This window comes from Malaclemys terrapin, chromosome 3 (assembly GCF_027887155.1).
Source record: "Malaclemys terrapin pileata isolate rMalTer1 chromosome 3, rMalTer1.hap1, whole genome shotgun sequence".
In the NCBI taxonomy this organism is placed as follows: Eukaryota; Metazoa; Chordata; order Testudines; family Emydidae; genus Malaclemys; species Malaclemys terrapin.
In genome coordinates this window covers 97,044,306-97,062,772 of record NC_071507.1, presented here as the reverse complement: position 1 = coordinate 97,062,772, position 18,467 = coordinate 97,044,306, and the positions used below count along the sequence as shown (strand labels likewise).

The window sequence follows — 18,467 nt, the reverse complement described above, 5'->3', positions numbered from 1 at the left end:
AACATAGTACCTGGATGTTTCTGCTAAAATGATCAGTAGCGAAATAGTTAATGAGGTTAATATTGAAAATGTGTCATACTGATGGTGATACTCCTTCCTACTCTGCCCACAAGCCAAGCCAAACAAGTGTGATTTCATTAATGTCAATATGAGTTGCAGGTGCTCAGCATCTCTGAAAATCTTAAGGTGCCTAAAATATGGATTTAGTTGCTTTACTTTTATGCAACCAGATTTGAAAAATTGGATTTCTTTTTAAAAATGAAAGTGTAAGCCTTGTCTACACTAGAGCAGCTAGCCTGGTACAGGTACATTTGTGGCTGAAAATCCAGGGTAGATAAAAAACTGATGGAGCCACCAGAACATTGCTAGTACAGTGTACCACCATGTACATTATTGGCTTTATCCAGATGCTAAGCTATGGATAAACAAACTCTTTTTTTTACTAGCATCTTTGCTAACTGTGACCTGGAGGTCCCCATTGAACAGTTTTTGAATTATGCTAGCTGGTTACTGGTGGTCATAACCAGGTTTCTGTGTATGGGAAATGAAATCTGTGGTTGTCAAACCTGGTTTTTATAATACAGCAAAAGAACCTCCTGCAGGGGATGTTTCAAGGGGACCTTTCTAGTTATAAACTAATATAATAAATCAAAACACTAATCCCAAGAGGTTTGCAGTGTTGTCCTCCTAAACAGCATCTTTCAGATAAAATGTTTTAATTTGCTCATGATCAGAAAATTGGTGTTAGATTGAAATATTTGCTGAGTATTTGATATCACTACAATGGAAATATTCAGCCTCCCTACAAAGAAGATGATTATGAGCAACATTTTCATGCTCTAGTATCTGGATATGTAATATTAATAAATGCAGTTTGTGTTTCACGGCAGAAATACCTTTAAAAAAAGTATAAAGAGAAAAATACTGTCTTGTGTAAAGATCATTGATTGCTGAATTCATACTTTACTAGATGAAAATGAAAAGCTAAATGAAAAATTCAGAGGAGCACAATCTGCCTGGAAAAGATTTGGATTTCAATGGTGTGATTATCCAGATTGCAAAAGTGCTGCATGCAGTCACTTGTAAATTTATGTTGCAGATTTGTGATATGATGCATGTATGAATGAACCAGAGTAAGAAATATTTGTTTTACTGCCAAGTCTGCAAACATTTGTGAGCAATCCAGGTATACTGACCACCCAAGGTAATTGTCTTGAAAACATGTTTGTGTGTGTGTATGTGTGAGGGAGGGTGAGATATATCTATGCTTTTGCTATACAGCATAATTACTTGAAAAGGACTCTGTGTTTGTGTGAGAGAGATACCAGGCAACTGCTGGAAAAGGCCTGTATATGTATGACATTTATGCCTTTGTCTCTGAAGCAAGAGCTTGAAAGGGTGCCTGTGTGTGAGAGAGAACAAGGGAGAGAGCACTTGCCATGCCTGTTTTAGTATCACAGGTAATTTTATTTTACAGAGGATGTAGAAACCTTCAGTGCTGCATGGTGAGTGTGCCTTTATAACAGCCAGCACAGATGGACACTGGTAACCATACACTGCAGCAGTAACCCTACTAGCCATCTCCTCAGGCTGGAAACAGCCCAATCTGCCTTTTTCTGACCTAGGGCTGTCTGCACTTCCAGGGGCATAGTTTAAAAAAGAAAATCACCCCCCTTAAAGAAAAAATAGTCACAAGCCCAAGCCCGACAGTCCCCACTGAGGCTACACTCTCCTTGATTGCAATGAGAGCTTTAGCCAAGTAGGACCCAGAGAGTGCACGAGGGGCAAGAATTGGCAACATCCTGTAGGGGGAAACTGCCCTTGGGCGAGCTAGCGAGTCCTCTGCACTCCCCGCTCCAGCCTTCCCCTTCTTTCCCGTGGGGCTACTCCAGGGGTAGTGACTGGCCAAGCGGAGCAAGGGGCTCACAGTGGGCGGACCTTTGGGAGCAAGGCAAAGCCAGTTTCCTTTCCTGCCCCTGCCGGGGCCCGCGCGAGCAGCCAGGGAAAGCAGCAGAGGTGTGAGGGGGAGGTTTGGGCGGGGGAGCTCCCGAGGCGTGGGGCGGGCACGGCTCAGCTGTCCTTGGCTGGTGTCAAGTATCAGGGGGTAGCCCTGTTAGTCTGTATCTACAAAAACAACAAGGAGTCTGGTGGCACCTTAAAGACTAACAGATTTATTTGGGCATAAGCTTTCGTGAGTAAAAACCTCACTTCTTCGGATGCATACTCCTTTCACTTTCACTCTATGCATCTGAAGAAGTGAGGTTTTTACCCACGAAAGCTTATGCCCAAATAAATCTGTTAGTCTTTAAGGTGCCACCAGACTCCTTGTTGTTTCTGTCCTTGGCTGTATCTTTAAGGCGCTGTCCCCGCCTTCTCCCCCCGGTTCGGGGGCCCGAAACACAGCCCTCCGCCCCTCCCCTAGCCTGACTGTGCGCGCCCGGGCAGCCGTCACGCCGCAGGTGCGGAGCGGAGCTGCACAAGCCGAGGCTGCTGCTGCTGCACCGGCCGGGAGGGAGCTGCGGGCGCCGGAGCTAGGCAGCCCCTTGCCGCGGCCAGAGCCCGAGCCGGGCCACCGGGCAGCGATCTCCCTAGGGGCGGCAGCGCGGCTGGGCGCGGAGCATGTCTGTGGTGACCGGGGGCAGCGAGCCGGGTGCCGCTGGGGGAGGCGGCGGGAACCGGGTTTTCTTCCAGAGCCCCCGCGGTGGCGGTGGTCGCGGCGGCGGCGGCTCCTCCCGGGAGGACTCGGTCTCCGCTCCGGCGGCGGCGGCGGTGGTGCAGGTTCAGCAGCAGCGGCGCCACCAGCAAGGCAAAGTGACGGTGAAGTACGATCGGAAGGAGCTGCGGAAGAGGCTGGTGCTGGAGGAGTGGATCGTGGAGCAGCTGGGGCAGCTGTACGGCTGCGAGGTACCGCACCTGCCCGGGGCGCGGCTGGGAAAGGAGCGAGACTGCCCGCGTGCAGTGCCCGGGGAGAGCCCCCGGCATGTGGGCGATCGCCCGCTGCACCCCCTGGCCGTGGGAGACATGGACACAGTGTGAACAGAGAGGGGCTCTCCCCTTTGCTCCCCCTCTCGGGGGTGTGTGTGTGATTTCCCTATTCTGCCTGTGCCTCTTCTCCCCCGCCCCGAACTCTACCTGGAGACACATCGGGGGGAGGGGGGGGGGTTGGTGTTTAAACTTTTGCCTTTTGCGCGTGTCTATGGTTTGATTCACTGGAAACGCTGAAGTGTTGTTTTTTTTAAACCCACCTCTAAATGACATTCCCAGCTCTAGTGTCCCCTCCCCCCTTTCCTCGCTCTCATTTCTTATGTTCGTAAAGCAAGATGCATGTTCCTCTGTTAAGCCATTTAATTAATTTCGTCGCAAGGATATCTTTCAGCGGGAATAGTCACTGCAGAGGCGCAAAGGGCTTTTTTGCAACTGGGGGGTTGCAGGGTGCCTGTGTGACTGTTAAAAACACATGTTTAGTGGCCATGTGTAGAGCAAAGAGGCTGAAGTCTGGTTTGCAGCTCTTATTTGTGTGAAGGTGATCCTTTCATTTTTTGCTTCCCTTTCCCCGGCAGTCCCCCAGAAAGGTGGGGGGGACAAGCCTTCTGTTCAAACAATATTGATAATCATATACATGGCATGCTGCGATAAGCTGGCTTTGATCCTCCTGCCTCCAAACCTGTCTCTTGCTGCATAAAGGGGTTATAAGTACAAATTGATTTAAGCGGTTTAAAAACGATGTGATTGTGGGCTGGCTTCAGTTACTTAGGCTGCCTCCTGTCTTAGGTGTGTGCAGTGTTGCTGTAGACATGTTGGTTCCTAGGGTATTAAAGAGACAAGGTGGATGAGGTAATATTTTTTTATTGGACCAACTTTTGTTGGTGAGAGACACAAGCTTTAGATCAGGGATGGGCAATCTACGGCCCATGGGCCACATTCGGTTTGCCAGCTAATTTAATCTGGCCCTCAAGCTCCTGCTGAGGAGTGGGGTCTGGGGCTTGCCTCGTTCTCATGCTCCAGGTGGGGAGCAGGGTCAGGGACTGCTCCATGCTTGTGTGCTGCGGCTCCCAGAAGCAGTTTGTCTCTCCGCCCGCCCCCCCATCGGCTCCTATGTTTAGGGGCAGCCGGATGGCTCTGTGGCTGCCCTGTCTGCAAGCGCTGCCCCTGCAGCTCCCATTGGCCGGGAATTGCTTGAGGCAAGCACCACCTGGAGTCTGCACCCCTGACTGCCTTCTGTGCCCCAACCCTCTGACCCAGCCTTGATCCCCCTCCTGCCCTCTGAACCCCTCAATCCTAGCCCCGGGGCACCCCTGCACCCTAATCCCCTGCCCCAGCCTGGAGCCCCCTCCTACACCCTGAACTCCTCTTTTCTGTCCCCACCCCAGATCCTGCGCCCCCCATCCAGAGCCCTCACCTAAATTTCATGAGTAATCATGGCCTGCCATACAATTTCCATATCCAGATGTGGCCCTTGGGCCAAAAAGTTTGCCTACCCCTGCTTTAGAGCTTTGAAGAAGAAAAGCTTGTCTTGGTTGATTCAATAAAAGTTGATTCAATAAAAGATATTACCTCACCCACCTTGTCTTGTCTTACATGTGAGTCTGAATGGAATACTGTCATCCTCTGAAGTAACATTATATAGAGCAGCAAGTTTGTTATGTTTACAGTTTACATAGTATGCTGCTGAATGACTATAATATAACTGATGCTTAGCTGTACATTAAAACATGTTTTTAAAATTTAGGATTGTCTCCAAACCATTCCTTCCTTTAACCAAGTAATTGCATGAGGGAAAGCTAGCAAAAATATAAGAAATGCTTGTCAGGGAGAAGCTAAATTAAGTGGCTTGTGGGCAGTGTTCTTTAAAGAGGATATTTTCTCTTTAGACTTCAGTGTGAATATGTTAAGTCTCTTGTATGTATGGGCCTATTAAATGAGACTCTGGCTTATTCTGTTTTGTATTCGGCAGCCTTTTAGTAGAAAGAATAGCAATGGTTGGATATTGACTGCTGCCTTTAGCATTGTTCACTTTACTGGAGACTAACTGGTTGTAACTTGGGAACAAAAGGGAAGCATTCCAGAGGCTCATCATGTTAGTGAATAACATATTACGCACATTCTTCAGAATAAATGGAGAAACAAGTGCTTGATTCCTACTGCATTAAACCTAAATTAAATGCTTATTTAATTACATTCTTTACCTTACATGTTTCCCCACTTTTCTGTATTCACAGAAACGAAGTGAATGTATTAAATTGGGGAATCAGCCTTTAAGCTCTATAGAGGCTGTGATAATATGGTAAAATATATAGTGTACACTGTAGGATACAATAGTCTTGTCAGAACATTATAGCAGCAATTCTGAAGATTGCATTTATGTGCTGATGTTCTGCTCAGTTCTGGACAATATTTTAAAAATAAGTACTTGCTCCAGAGAACTTGCCACTAAATAAAACTAGTAAATGTTACAGCATTTCTTTTTCAAATGTGTGATTATAAAGTCACTAGGATGAAAGAGTTCAGCGTTCTGATCTTGCATTATTACATCTAAGCAGTTGATAACAAAAGCTTGGGGCACAGCAAAACTGTCCTGTGTTAGGAACAAAACACTTCCTTTTGCGAAGAGTAGATGAATGTGGGGGAGGGTTTCTACTGAAGACTATGCAGGACAACATATACTGTGAGTGATTCCTTAGTTAAAATGTCTTTTGCTCTAAAGCATAGGTAAAACAAAATCCTCCAAAAAAACAAAACAAACAACAAACCAACCCCCCCCACCCCCACCAAAAGCAACCCCTACATCCTCAGGGCTATAGTCCAGCATTTACAAGGTCTCAAAGTTAGACACTTCTCAACTGAAGTTCCAATGTTGCCTTTCCTTCCCTGTATACCATGTCAACTTCCGCCTAGGGATCACCTCTTCAGCTTTTGCTCTGAGGTGAAATCCTGGTTCTATTGAAGCCAATATTAATTTTGCCACTGACTTCAGTGGAGCCAGGATTTCACCCCAGGGTCAGGAGTGCCTGTCAACAAAGAAGGAAAAGCTTGATATGTCCTGAAGAGCTGATGTCTAAATTAGATGTGAGGTTTGAATAACCAGGCCTTGGGCATCTTACACACATGCATCTTTAAAATCAGCATGTCTATATTTTAAAACTGGCTTCATACTATACTGTCTAAGGTTGCTCCCCTCATTAAGAAATGTGTGTAAAAAGTTCAAAGGTCTTAACTAATCTGACACATGGACTTTCATCATCAACTGAGGGAAGAGGATAGGTGGGAACTTAGTAAAAACCAAACAAACCATTGTAAATTTAACTCCTCAAACAGGCTGCTCCCCTTTCCCCTGCCCCAAATGGTGAAAAAAGCATTCACCTTTTGGTCTGAAAGGAGCAGAGGATCTCTTATAGAAAACTTTCACAGTTAAATGGATAGATAAATGTATAACTACTTTGTTCTTGAAATTTCTTGTTTTTTAGCAAACTCTCATGACTGACTCATTTCAGATCTGTAGAATTTACCTAAGTGTTTTTTTTTAAGAAAATGGTGTAAAGCTTGGATTAGAAATACTAATTTAGGTTAATGTCTTGTTTTTCCCAGCTCTTGCAGGACATGTCACCTTATGGTTAAGGTCCTACCAAATTCACAGTCCATTTTGGTCAAGTTCACAGTCTTAGCTGTATAAGTAGGGGCATTGCCAGCAGATCGGGGGACGTGATCGTTCCCCTTTATTCGACATTGGTGAGGCCTCATCTGGAGTACTATGTCCAGTTTTGGGCCCCACACTACAAGAAGGATGTGGAAAAATTGGAAAGAGTCTAGCGGAGGGCAACAAAAATGATTAGGGGTCTGGAGCACATGACTTATGAGGAGCGGCTGAGGGAACTGGGATTGTTTAGTCTCCAGAAGAGAAGAATGAGGGGGATTTGATAGCTGCTTTCAACTACCTGAAGGGGGGTTCCAAAGAGGATGGAGCTCGGCTGTTCTCAGTGGTGGCAGATGACAGAACAAGGAGCAATGGTCTCAAGTTGCAGTGGGGGGCGGTCTAGGTTGGATATTAGGAAACACGATTTCACTAGGAGGGTGGTGAAGCACTGGAATGCGTTACCTAGGGAGGTGGTGGAATCTCCTTCCTTGGAGGTTTTTAAGGCTCGGCTTGACAAAGCCCTAGCTGGGATGATTTAGTTGGGAATTGGTCCTGCTTTGAGCAGAGGGTTGGACTAGATGACCTCCTGAGGTCCCTTCCAACCCTGATATTCTATGATACTATGATTCTTAGGATTTTAAAAATTGTAAATTTCATGATTTCAGCTATTTAAATCTGAAATTTCATGGTGTAATTGTAGGGATCCTGACCCAAAAAGGAGGTTTTTTTGAGGGGAGGAAGGTCGCTAGGTTATTGTGTGGGGGGGTTGTGGTTTTGCTACCCTTACTTCAGTGTTGCTGCTGGTGGTAGTGCTGTCTTCAGAGCTGGGCAGCTGGAGAGTGGCGGCTGCTGGCCAGGAGCGCAGCTGTGAAGGCAGAGTGGCTGCCAGCAGAAGTAAAGATGGCATGGTATGGTATTGCCACCCTTACTTCTGTGCTGCTGCCTGCAGAGCTGGGCCCTCAGTCAGCAGGTGCTGCTCTCCGGCCACCCAGCTCTGAAGGCAGCAGTGCAGAAACAGGGGTGGCATGGTATGGTATTACCATCCTTACTTCTGAGCTGCTCCTGGCAGGGCGTTGCCTTCAGATCTGGTCACCCGGCCAACAGCTGCCACTCTCCAGCTGCCCAGTTCTGAAGGCAGTGCAGAAGTAAGGGTGGCAATACCGCAACCCCCCTAAGATAACCTTGCAACTCCCCTGCAACTCCTTTTTGGGTCAGGATCCCCAATTTGAGAAATGCTGGTCTCCCCTGTGAAATTTGTATATAGGTAAAAACGCAAAAAAGACCAGATTTCACGGTGGGTGGAGCGGGAGATCAGACTTCAGGCTCTGTGACACGTTTTTCATAGCTGTGAATTTGGTAGGGACCTTCTTATGGTACTTTGTAGTGTCATGATATATCTACACAGCAACTAGACACCAATGGCTGGGGCCATGCCAGCCGACTCAGGCTCATGGCGGTTGGGCTGCAGGGCTGTTTCATTGCTGTGTAGACTTCTGGGCTCTAGGACCCTCCCACCTTGCAGAGTCCTAGAGCCCGGGCTCTAGCCTGAGCCTGGAAGTCTACGTAGCAATGAAACAGCCCTACAAGCCCGAGTTGGTTGGCACAGGCCAGCTGCAGGTGTGTAGTTGCTGTGTAGACATACCTTCAGAGTTGATGGCAGTAGTCAAAGGGCTGAACAATTACTAGGCTGTCAAAATTCAAAATAGTATTAAATATCTCTAGTCTGGTGGCAAGTGTGATGAATAATGTAAGATTCTTTGCTTAAATTATTTTTAGGTTTGGCTGTAGCTCCCGTATTGAAACTTAATCACACTGTTAATAACTGAGTGAAAGCTGGTTGGGAGGAATTGGTCAGCTTAGCTTCTATGAAAGATCCAGCACAATTTCATAGTATGGTGATGCTCAGATTCTGAAAGAATTTTAATCCTCCAGAGTGTGACACTAAGCTGTGGAATGGATAATTCTGGAATAGCAAGTCCATGGTAAGGTTTCCTGTCTAATCTGTTGACGGACTCGGCATCTGCAGTTTTCACTGGTGGTGGAAATAAGTAATTACCATCCATTCTTGGGGGGGGGAAGCAGAAGTAGGGTGATGAGGGGTACTTTGAAGATTAGTGCAGAAAATGTGTACAAAATATAGCTTGGACTCGAATATTGTGACTGGGTAAATTTGCTGTCCGCCCACTGATCTCCATTTAAATAGCTTCTTTCTAATGAATTACAGTAAGACTCATTGGTAAATAAATACTTCCAAAACCAAAAGTGTCCCTTTATTTGAAACCTGAAATGTGGTCCTGTGTCTCGCTTTCAGTGCTTGAGAGAACTCAGGGTATAGGAGTTGAGAACAGGATTTTTAAAAAGTTTGTGACTTTGAAAACCTCTTAATTTTTTATTTAAAAAACTGAAACCTGAAGTTAAGCTGGATAATGAAAAGCTTTTCATTAGAACATCAATTTTTCTTCAGAGAAGTCTTTATAAAAATAAGACACTTGCCACAATTACAACATACTAAACTTGAGTTGCTTTTAGGAAAACTAATGATATATAAACAATCATTTAGAGTTATGTTGGGGATGAGGGATGGCTTGCATTGTGAAAGGCTGGCTATTTTGAAAGCAAACTTTGCAGGACCAAAGAACTTGGAGTAGGATTGAGTTTGAAGCATTTTAAGTAAAGGTGCTCTGAAACAAGGTCCAATAGAATCCAAGGTGATCCAACCCACTCACGAATGTAGTTGTGCCAGGTCTCAGGATGACTGGCCTTAAAAATGCAAATATGAACCCAACTTAAACTCCTGTTCACATGACCTCTGGCACTTAAGTGAATTACTCTGGATCAGGGGTTCTTATCATTTGTCATAATGAGCCTCCCTAAGCTTAAAAAACCCCTCTCAAAACAATTGCGCCTCCCCATAGTTTACTAAGACAATGCAAAGAATGAGAACATAAGAATGGCCATACTGTGTCAGAGTCCAAAGGTCCATCTAGCCCAGTGTCCTGTCTTCTGATAGTGGCCAATGCCAGGTGCTCCAGAGGGAATGAACAGAACAGGTAATCAAGTGATCCATTCTGTCACCCATTCCCAGCTTCTGGCGAACAGAGGCTAGGGGCACCATCCCTGCCCATCCTGGCTAAAAGCCATTGATGGACCTATCCTCCATGAACTTATCTAGTTCTTTTTTGACCCCTGTTATAGTCCTATGCTTTGCAAGAGTATGAGTATTCCTCAAATATAATCCTATGTTTTGCAAGAGTAGAAGGGCTTTGATCAATGTAGTTATAATAAGCGTATGAGTGTCAAAGATACTAATTTTAGTTCATAAAGCACCTTTCATGTTCTCTCACAGGTCTGTTCAAAAAGAGTACAAATCATAACCGCTAAAATAAAACTGCACAAACATTTTAGGAAATCATAACACCAAACAACCTCTTTGTGCCAAGTGGCTGAGGGCGCACAGTTTTACGGGTATCTCCTGGGTCAAGTATATGCAGAATAATGCACTAAAAGGGGACATGTAAGGTCTCTACTGAGAGCCAATAGCCCATTGGTGATCACAATCATTGCAAAATGTATCTATGGAATATATTTAAGAAGGTATGCCTCTGCACTGGAAATTAGGTTCCTTGAAGTTAAAGCAGGTCACCTGGAAGTGACATGCCTCAGACAGGTTCTGGTCAGGCAGGTGGTAGTAGACGCTTACCTCTGACTAGTTTTTGTGTATTGTGTGTCTCACGATGTAAGTCTACCTGCATAGGGAGCCACCAGCTAATCAAGATTGTGAAATTGACAAGTTATCGTTAAATCTATAGGAAAGAACACAGAACAGGAGGGTGTCCAGTTTATGAATAAAGATCAAAAGGCTGTTTTGATACATCTGGGGTTGCAAAGAGAGAGAGAGAGAGCGAGAGAGAGAGCGCATCGGTCACTGAAGAGACAAGCTGACAGTATGGCTTGTCTCATGAAAAAGGGATTACAGCCTGCCGGGCTAGAAAATGCTGGTGAACAATACTTACATTAGACACAATATCTTATTAAATCTAGGCTCTGGAATGCATGTTATAAAATAAAACCATATGTAACAATTTGTTTCCAATATTTCTATTTGTTATTGCCTGAATCGTTATACTGTTTTAAACAAACTTTTACCTGTTTTTACTGTAAACATACCCAAGTGCTGTATGTTAAATGGAATGGTGCTCTGAGGTGGAACTGGCAAGTTGGGTGTACTGCCTCTTTGGGAGCAGTGAATGCTGTGAGTGTCCAGTGAATCGAGGGCACTAGACACCACAGGGGGACGCATGGAGGGCTTAGGTGTTGGAGTGTGCCTATTGCTAACCTGCAGCTGCGTGGGGGTGACAGAGTCTGTGGGCAGGGAGTCAAGAGTTTAGCACTCAAGGTCGCCAACACTTTGTGCTCCACATAGGTCAGGCATAGCAAGAAGTCTGTGAGGGTGCTGAGCTAGTAGCTGAAGTGACCTTGGCCATGAGTGCCATCGTTGTCCCTGGGGCTGAAGTGGAGCTGTCACTGGCTGAGACCAGCTGGTTAGGCTGTACGGGCACTATGGGGAAGGCAGCATGTCACCCTGGTCAGGGACTGCATGGAGCCCTGGCTCCCGCTGGTACCCGACCCAACCAGATACGGGGACCCCACACCTGCAGTGACTCCTCCCCGGCGTGAGTGGCCAAGCTCCAGAACTGGGAAACAGGGAGGAAAGTGACACCAAGAGCCTTTGCAGAACTTACTTTGGGGTTGGAGTGATGCTCTAGCAGCACTACATCCCTGGCCAAAAGAGAGGAAACTGGCCCCCCACCTTGGCGCGCACACTCTCTCTCCTCAGGGAGAAGGGCGCACCCCATTGTTTGAATAGCTCTGCTCTAAATTATCCCAAACTACATACATATTTACTAATGAATCAGTAAAGTGAAAATGTAGTGCCTAAGTCATATTAGCTTTTAGTAGCACAAGTTTTAGTGGCCCTCACTTGACTAATACTGTGTAAATTCATTCTGGTCAGTTTCTTCAACCTCTGCAATGTCTTTTTTTAGTTTAAAAAAAAAAAAAAAAACTCCAAAAAGATTTAAAGCATCTTTCTCCACAAGTCTGGCACCTTTAAAACCCCTGACCAAATTCGTAGGTGATAAATAAGGCTGGTGGCCATGTAAGTTACACCAGTGTGGATTTCCATATGCATCGTTTGCCTTTGCTTTATATTCACCACCAGATTTAAAATTTTACACAGTCTCTGGGACAATTTCAGAGATGATCAGGTCAATTCTATAAGTAACTTTCTGTGCTATGGTACTTTCTCCCAACAGGTATATCTGTAATAAGTAGGGCCCTACCAAATTCACGGCCATGAAAAAGGTATCACAGACTGTCAAATCAGGTCTTTTGTGTGCTTTTAACCCTATGTGATACAGATTTCACAGGGGAGACCAGTGTTTCTCACACTGGGGGGGGGGGTCCTGATCCAAAAGGGAGTTGCAGGGGGGGTTGCAAGGTTATTTTAGGGGGGTTACGGTATTGCCACACTTACTTCTGCATTGTCTTCAGAGCTGGGCAGCCAGACAGTGGAGGCTGTTGGCCAGCTGCCCTGTTCTGAAGGCAGCGCCCTGCCAGCAGCAGCATAGAAGTAAGGATGCAATACTATACCATGCCACCCTTACTTCCGTGCTACTGCCTTCAGTGCTGAGCAGCTGGAGAGTGGCAGTTGCTGACTGAGGGCCCAGCTCTGCAGGCAGCAGGGCAGAAGTAAGGGTGGCAATACCATACCATGCCACCCTTACTTCTGTGTTGCTATTGGCGGCAGCTCTGCCTGCAGAGCTGGGCCCTCTGTCAGCAGCCGTTGCTCCTTCATCTGCCCAGCTCTGAAGGCAGCACTGCCGTCAGCAGCAGTGGAGAAGTAAGGGTAGCAGTACCACAACTACCACCCCTACAATAACCTTGCGGACCCCTCCTCCCAACTCCTTTCTGGGTCAGGATCCCTTCAATTACAACACCGTGACATTTCAAATTTAAATAGCTGAAATCATTACATTTACCATTTTAAAAAATCCTATGACCATGAAATTGCCCAAAATGGACCATGAATTGAGTAGGACTCTAGTAATAAGGCATAGTGGTGGCTACCTGTTTGTGGTGAACACACATGGCGGGAATAATAGCATGTAAAACCTACAGTGAACAATGAGGAAGAATCCAGTTTGTATTACAGATTGTTGGTAGACCTGTGGTATGTATGCATTTGTATACTAGAAAGCAAGAGGGCTTCTAGTACTATAAATGAATTCTGGACAAATGGACAAAATGGACAAATTGCTTTGCAGACTTTGATTTAGATTAGATGTTGAGGGTACCTGGAAAGCCAAGAGTTGACTTCAGATGGCTGTTCTCCCCTCTCATTCCTTCTGCTGGCAGTAGACTGTAAATCAAATTTGAATGTGAGCAGGACAAGATGTCTTGCAGCCTTCTGCTTCGTTCACTTCTATATGCTTAATTTAAATTGCTCAGCTATAGAGTTTAGAACAATAGAGAATTTATTTTATGCCTGTTTGTGTTTTGTTCTAAACCTTGATTCAGGGGGGCAAGGTTCAACAGGTAATAAGATATAGATAGGCTACTGAAACCTACCTTGTCTTGCCTGGCATGCATTTGACCAAAAAATGGAAGTTGTATTATTCAGATTATCATATCTAAATTACATTTTTTTGGTAATCTTATGATCTCAGAGAAGCAAGAGTAGGTATAATATGATGCAGATGACTTGCTCATATTGTGGGAACTGGAAGAGAGGGTGGTTTGGTTGTCTAGGAGACTGTCCCCTATCCTAGCAGACTGTGACCAATCTCTGTAATAAGTGTGTCTATTATTGCATTGCTGTAGTCCAGCCAGGAAGTATACCTGGGCATGAAGCAAGAAGCAATCGGCCCTTGAGGAAATTCCCACTAGCACAGAATGCAGCAGCATGTCTCTTCAGCTCTATGACCTAACACAAATACGCTAAGTCTGTCCCCACAGAACGTAGCCAAAGTGAAGATCTTAATCTTTATCTTCAAATTGTTCAATGGCTTGGGCCTAGGATACCTAAAATCATCTAAAACTCTAGGATGAAGGAGTGAGATTCCATGTTTCCCGCTCTGCTTCCTGGGGAAAATGAAGCTATGCTGTCTGCTGCAAAGGTGAAGCTTATCCGTGTAGATGCAGATTTCTTGGGAGGCCCATGTAGAGCGGGGGAACAGACTCCCAAATGGTCAAAGAACTGCTTCAAACCTTACCACTTTCCATTCCAAGTGTAATGTGCCCTTTTCCATGTTGCCTTCCATAGTAAACACAAAGCACAGCAGATGTAAAACGGTTATGGGAACCTCCAACAAAACCTCTTGCAACACTCCCTCTAGAGATAATGAGGGAGGGGAACCACACGTGACCGATGCTAATTGAGTTGCCTACTGGGTTTCTAGAAGGTGTTCATACTATGGTGATAGGGTGGTATGGAAATCTGAGCACAATAAGGGATTTGGTCTTAACTGTACTAATCCTCATAATCCTTTCCAAGAACAGTACCAAAATGGAGCAAGTTAAAGTTACTACAGTAGTACTACAAAAGATAGTTACTAATTTACAATCTCCTCTGACTAGGACCGGACTTAGAGATGAGACTATTGTATTGCTAAATATTTCTTTAATGTCATCATTCATGGCATTTCCAGCACCTATCTCATTAGCAAAACACTAGTCAAGACTAATGGGTATTAACAGGTATACCAGAGATAATACTGTATGTGCTGCACCACTGAACATAGCACATTGCATGAATTTCTGTATGCATTCATGTGCTAGTGAACCAAAGCTTCTTGTACATCTCGGATTACCTCAGTTATTACAAGGTGCCTGCCTGGGATTTTGTGGCTGCCTTCCTGTTCACCTCTGGTCTTCCACAATAGTACTGTCTGTCTGCTTCAGCCCCTATCATCACCTGCCACTGTGTCTGTGCTATGCAGACCTTAACTCTCTGAGGTGGTTGCTATGGTTACCAGCAATCTGCTTGTTCTGCATCTGCAGGAACAGTAAATGGAAGTGTTTGCAACATATAGGTAAAACATTTATTTATTTAATTTGGCACATCCCATCCTCGTTGAAGTCACTTGCGCTGTTTTTGTTGACACTGCAAATTAGCTATATGGATTTAATGGGCTGATGCTGTATGGTGTACTCTTTATCCAGTTTTTGGAGCAATGGTTGAAATATTCTTTATTTTTCTGCAGAGTTTCTTATTCCAAAGAGGATTGGACCCCCATTGTGTAAAATATTGATAGGGTATAGAAATGTAGTGCCAGTTGTGTGTCTCTCTTGGAAGAAATTCCTTTTAATTTGGGTGGAACCCCACTCTCCCTAGGGTAATTGGTGTCTATATTCATTCTTGAATAGAATGGATGTGGCAGGAAAATGAGATGCATTAGCAATAATTTGGGGAGTGAGGGCGAATAAATTCTTTACTCAGATATGAGTAAGTAGCTAGGCTCTCTGAATTTTTTTTCTCAAGGAATTCAGTACGGTAACCTGGTGCTTGAACTACTATAGCTCCATTCAACTGTTAGTTTATTTATTTATTTATTTGAAACATCACTCAGAAAAACTTAACTCGGCACTAGTAATGAAGTCATCTAAGATGACCTCCTTTAGAAAACCGATCAGGAACGGCCTAGATTTCGTAGTATACTGCCCCCACTTACTACTGAACAAATCTATGCTAGTGAATTGAGTGCTGTGATCAGGGCTCTTTACAAAGGTTAAATACTCAGGTTAACAACAGATATGTGAAGCAATTACTAAGCTCCCGCGAAGTTAAAGGCACGTACCATGCTTGGTCTAGAAGGGCCTAAGTAAAGAAACAGGTTTCAGAGGGGTAGCAGTGTTAGTCTGTAACAGCAAAAACAATGAGGGGGTCCTTGTGGCAGCTTAGAGATTAACAAATTTATTTGGTCATAAGCTTTTGTGGACTAAATTTGTTAATCTCTAAGGTGCCACAAGGACTCCTTGGTGGGTGTGTGTGTGTGGTTTTTTTTTTTTTTTTTTTTTAAGTAAGGATAGTGTATGTTCCTTTTAGATAGAGGTGCTTAGCTCAGTCACTTATGATTGGGGGTTTTAGGAACTTGCAGGAATAGTTTCTCAGTCTTTTTGTTTATGTAAATGTGTTACCTAAACTTCTGTAAAATCTAGAAACAAGGTTTTTTAATTCTGGCTTTGAACACAACATTCAACTGTCTCCTCTTTCCTTTCTTCCTTTTTTGTTGTTGTTGTAACTTTAGGGATGTTTCCCCCTGAAGGAAAAGGTTGTATTTTAAATCATGTAAATATTGTATAATTTTGTTACCATTTCAGCATCCTGGTCATTACCATGATTTTAAAACATAAGAAGTGTCCTTGACTTCTGCTTCTGAGACTTTAAAGTTGACTTCGACTGTCTTTATTTAATCATCTTCCCATGCAGATGAAGTCCCTATTTACTGATTACTGATGGTCCAGAGATGAAATAGTTAAACTGGAGAACTAATTCACTTCATCTTTTTTTTTTTTTTCCCCTTTTTTTCTCTCTCACTCTAGAGTGTACAGGTCTTGCTCTTTGTGGTGAGGTGTGGCTGGCTTTTGACAAAGCAAGGAAAAGATGAGTCACTTATTTAAGTATATAATTGTATAAAACAACATCTGTAAGCAGTCATAGTTATAAGCTTTGTTCTGCCTTTAGGTAGATAGTTTGATATATCAAGCTATTTCTGTTATAAGACAGTCAACCAAATTTTGTGCTGACTTGCATCCCATTTAACAGGGTGCAAGTCAGGGCAGAATCTGGTCCAGTCCTCTCATCTTGCCATAGAAGCAGATCTAAATTCTGCAACTGAAACAAATACTTGAAACAAAAATAACCTTCTTTAAATGAAGAAAATGTTTATTGCATGTCAGACTCTAGTTATGAGGCACAGTGAAGTGTCTCTAAATAGACTCGGTATCTGGGTAAGAAGACATTGTAATAGAAGTAAAATCTCACTTTCCAAATAATGAATTGTTTCAAGTTTACCCTGTGAATAATCTGATTCTGTACTCATTTGTTGTTTGCATATACAGGCTGAATTTCCTGTTTGTAGTCTGGTAGTGCTTCTCATCACTTGAAAAGATGCTGTCATTCAACCCTGACCTGCAAACGTATCTCCAAACAATCTCACTGTACACTAGGGATAATCTCTTCATTTCCTGTGCTCTTAAAGAATTGCTTTGCATACAGGTTTAAATATGCACTCGACCTGTAACCTGAATCAAAGTGAATAGCAGACTCCTCTCATGAAGCAGCAGAAGTATCAATCTATATTCTTCTTGCAAACTTGAATCTTGCTTAACTACCATGAGAGAGTACTTCTGTCTCATCTTCCCCTTCTTCTTTCTTCCTGGCCACCCGGCCACCCACTGAGCTCCAGAAACTTCAGCTTGACAACACAAATTGAGTAGGTTAAACATTACTATCCATCTGTCAGTTCAACTGCTAGTTGCATGGCCTAAAATGTTGGCAGTTTCACAACCCCAGTGTGACACACAGAATGGAATTACATAAGTGATTTTTCTAGAGGTTTTCAACACTAGAGAAAGGGAGTCAAATTTAAAATCCTATATCTGATGCATGTACTGGCTGTCATTTTATAAGCAATTATTTCAAAGGTTAAATAAACTTAACTATTAAAGATAATGGTGTTCTTGGAACAAAGGAGCATGAGTCTGAGTACGTATAGGGGTACAAATCTTCATTAAGGTGATCGTAGATCATAAATTGACTTAAGTTCTGGTAATGGATAAAATCCTTTATTTAAAAATCCATCATGCTATTCTAGGAACCTGTTCAATACAGTGTCCAAACTATTTCCAGGGAATAGACAAAATGCTTTTTGTGTCTATGACCTGTGTCTGTTTTGTCTATATGGTAGTGTACTTAAACCTTGATGGAAGTGGTACTGTTTTGTGTGTGGACTTAAATTATTACAAAATTGATAGCTTTGTTAATCCAGTGAAACACCCTTCTGGCTCCTTTACAAAACTAGCACACTAAACATTTGCTATTACATCTCTTTAATGTTTTCGTATCTCTTACTCTCATTCAGAAGGCTCTAATTTATAGGTGATTTTATTAGTCTATTATAGTGCAGTTTTTGTTCTGAAAATAAAAGGCATCTTGCATTTCTGACTACATTGCTAATGTGAGGATTGTAAATTTAAGTTTTGTATGCAGGACTTTATAAATACGGAATTACAGCACAATCAGTGCTTCATAGTGAAAATCCTTTTATCTGACTGTCTCAACAGGATTACATTCTAGTAACTGGAAGCTTTTTGCATTTGATTTAAATGTTAATAGGGTAATTGTAGTAGTATATAATATGCAAATAGGTTCAGCCACATGTTCCTTTCATGTTGCACTATAAGTTTCTATGTAGACTCTAAATGCCCAACTAAACTGTTTTTTGATATTGGGGTCTTCCCTAATGCACTTTCCTCACATGCTTTATAATGGCACAAACATGAGACCTGAGTCATCAAGGGATGTAGCACCTTTATATGGGAGTGGAGTCCCACTGCAGTAAAAAGGACTCCGTTCCACCATAAAGGTCTACCTTGCACATGCACCTCTTTCTGTGGTTGGGGCCTTGATGTCCTTACTATGAACATCATAGGTTTGTTCTGTGGCTGGGATCACAGGATGATCTTGAAAATGATGCACAAGTATAATAAAAAAATGTAATGATAAGTGAGCTACAGTAGTAGATTACTCTCTTTTCATAGAACGGTGTTGAGC

At 43.5% G+C, this 18,467-nt stretch overlaps 1 protein-coding gene across 2 annotated transcripts in view; it reads left to right on the top strand.

The window, feature by feature from the left end:
• The first annotated feature begins 2,303 nt into the window (after window positions 1–2,303).
• Window positions 2,304–18,467, top strand: part of PPP1R14C (protein phosphatase 1 regulatory inhibitor subunit 14C) — a 73,084-nt gene continuing 56,920 nt past the window's right edge. Inside the window, exon 1 of one of the 2 annotated variants that reach the window (XM_054022566.1) lies at window positions 2,304–2,904. In XM_054022566.1, coding sequence (XP_053878541.1) covers window positions 2,620–2,904 — 285 coding nt within the window. In that variant the 5' untranslated portion in view covers window positions 2,304–2,619. The remainder of the gene's footprint in view (window positions 2,905–18,467) is intronic. The other variant, XM_054022565.1, reaches the window with a different exon arrangement.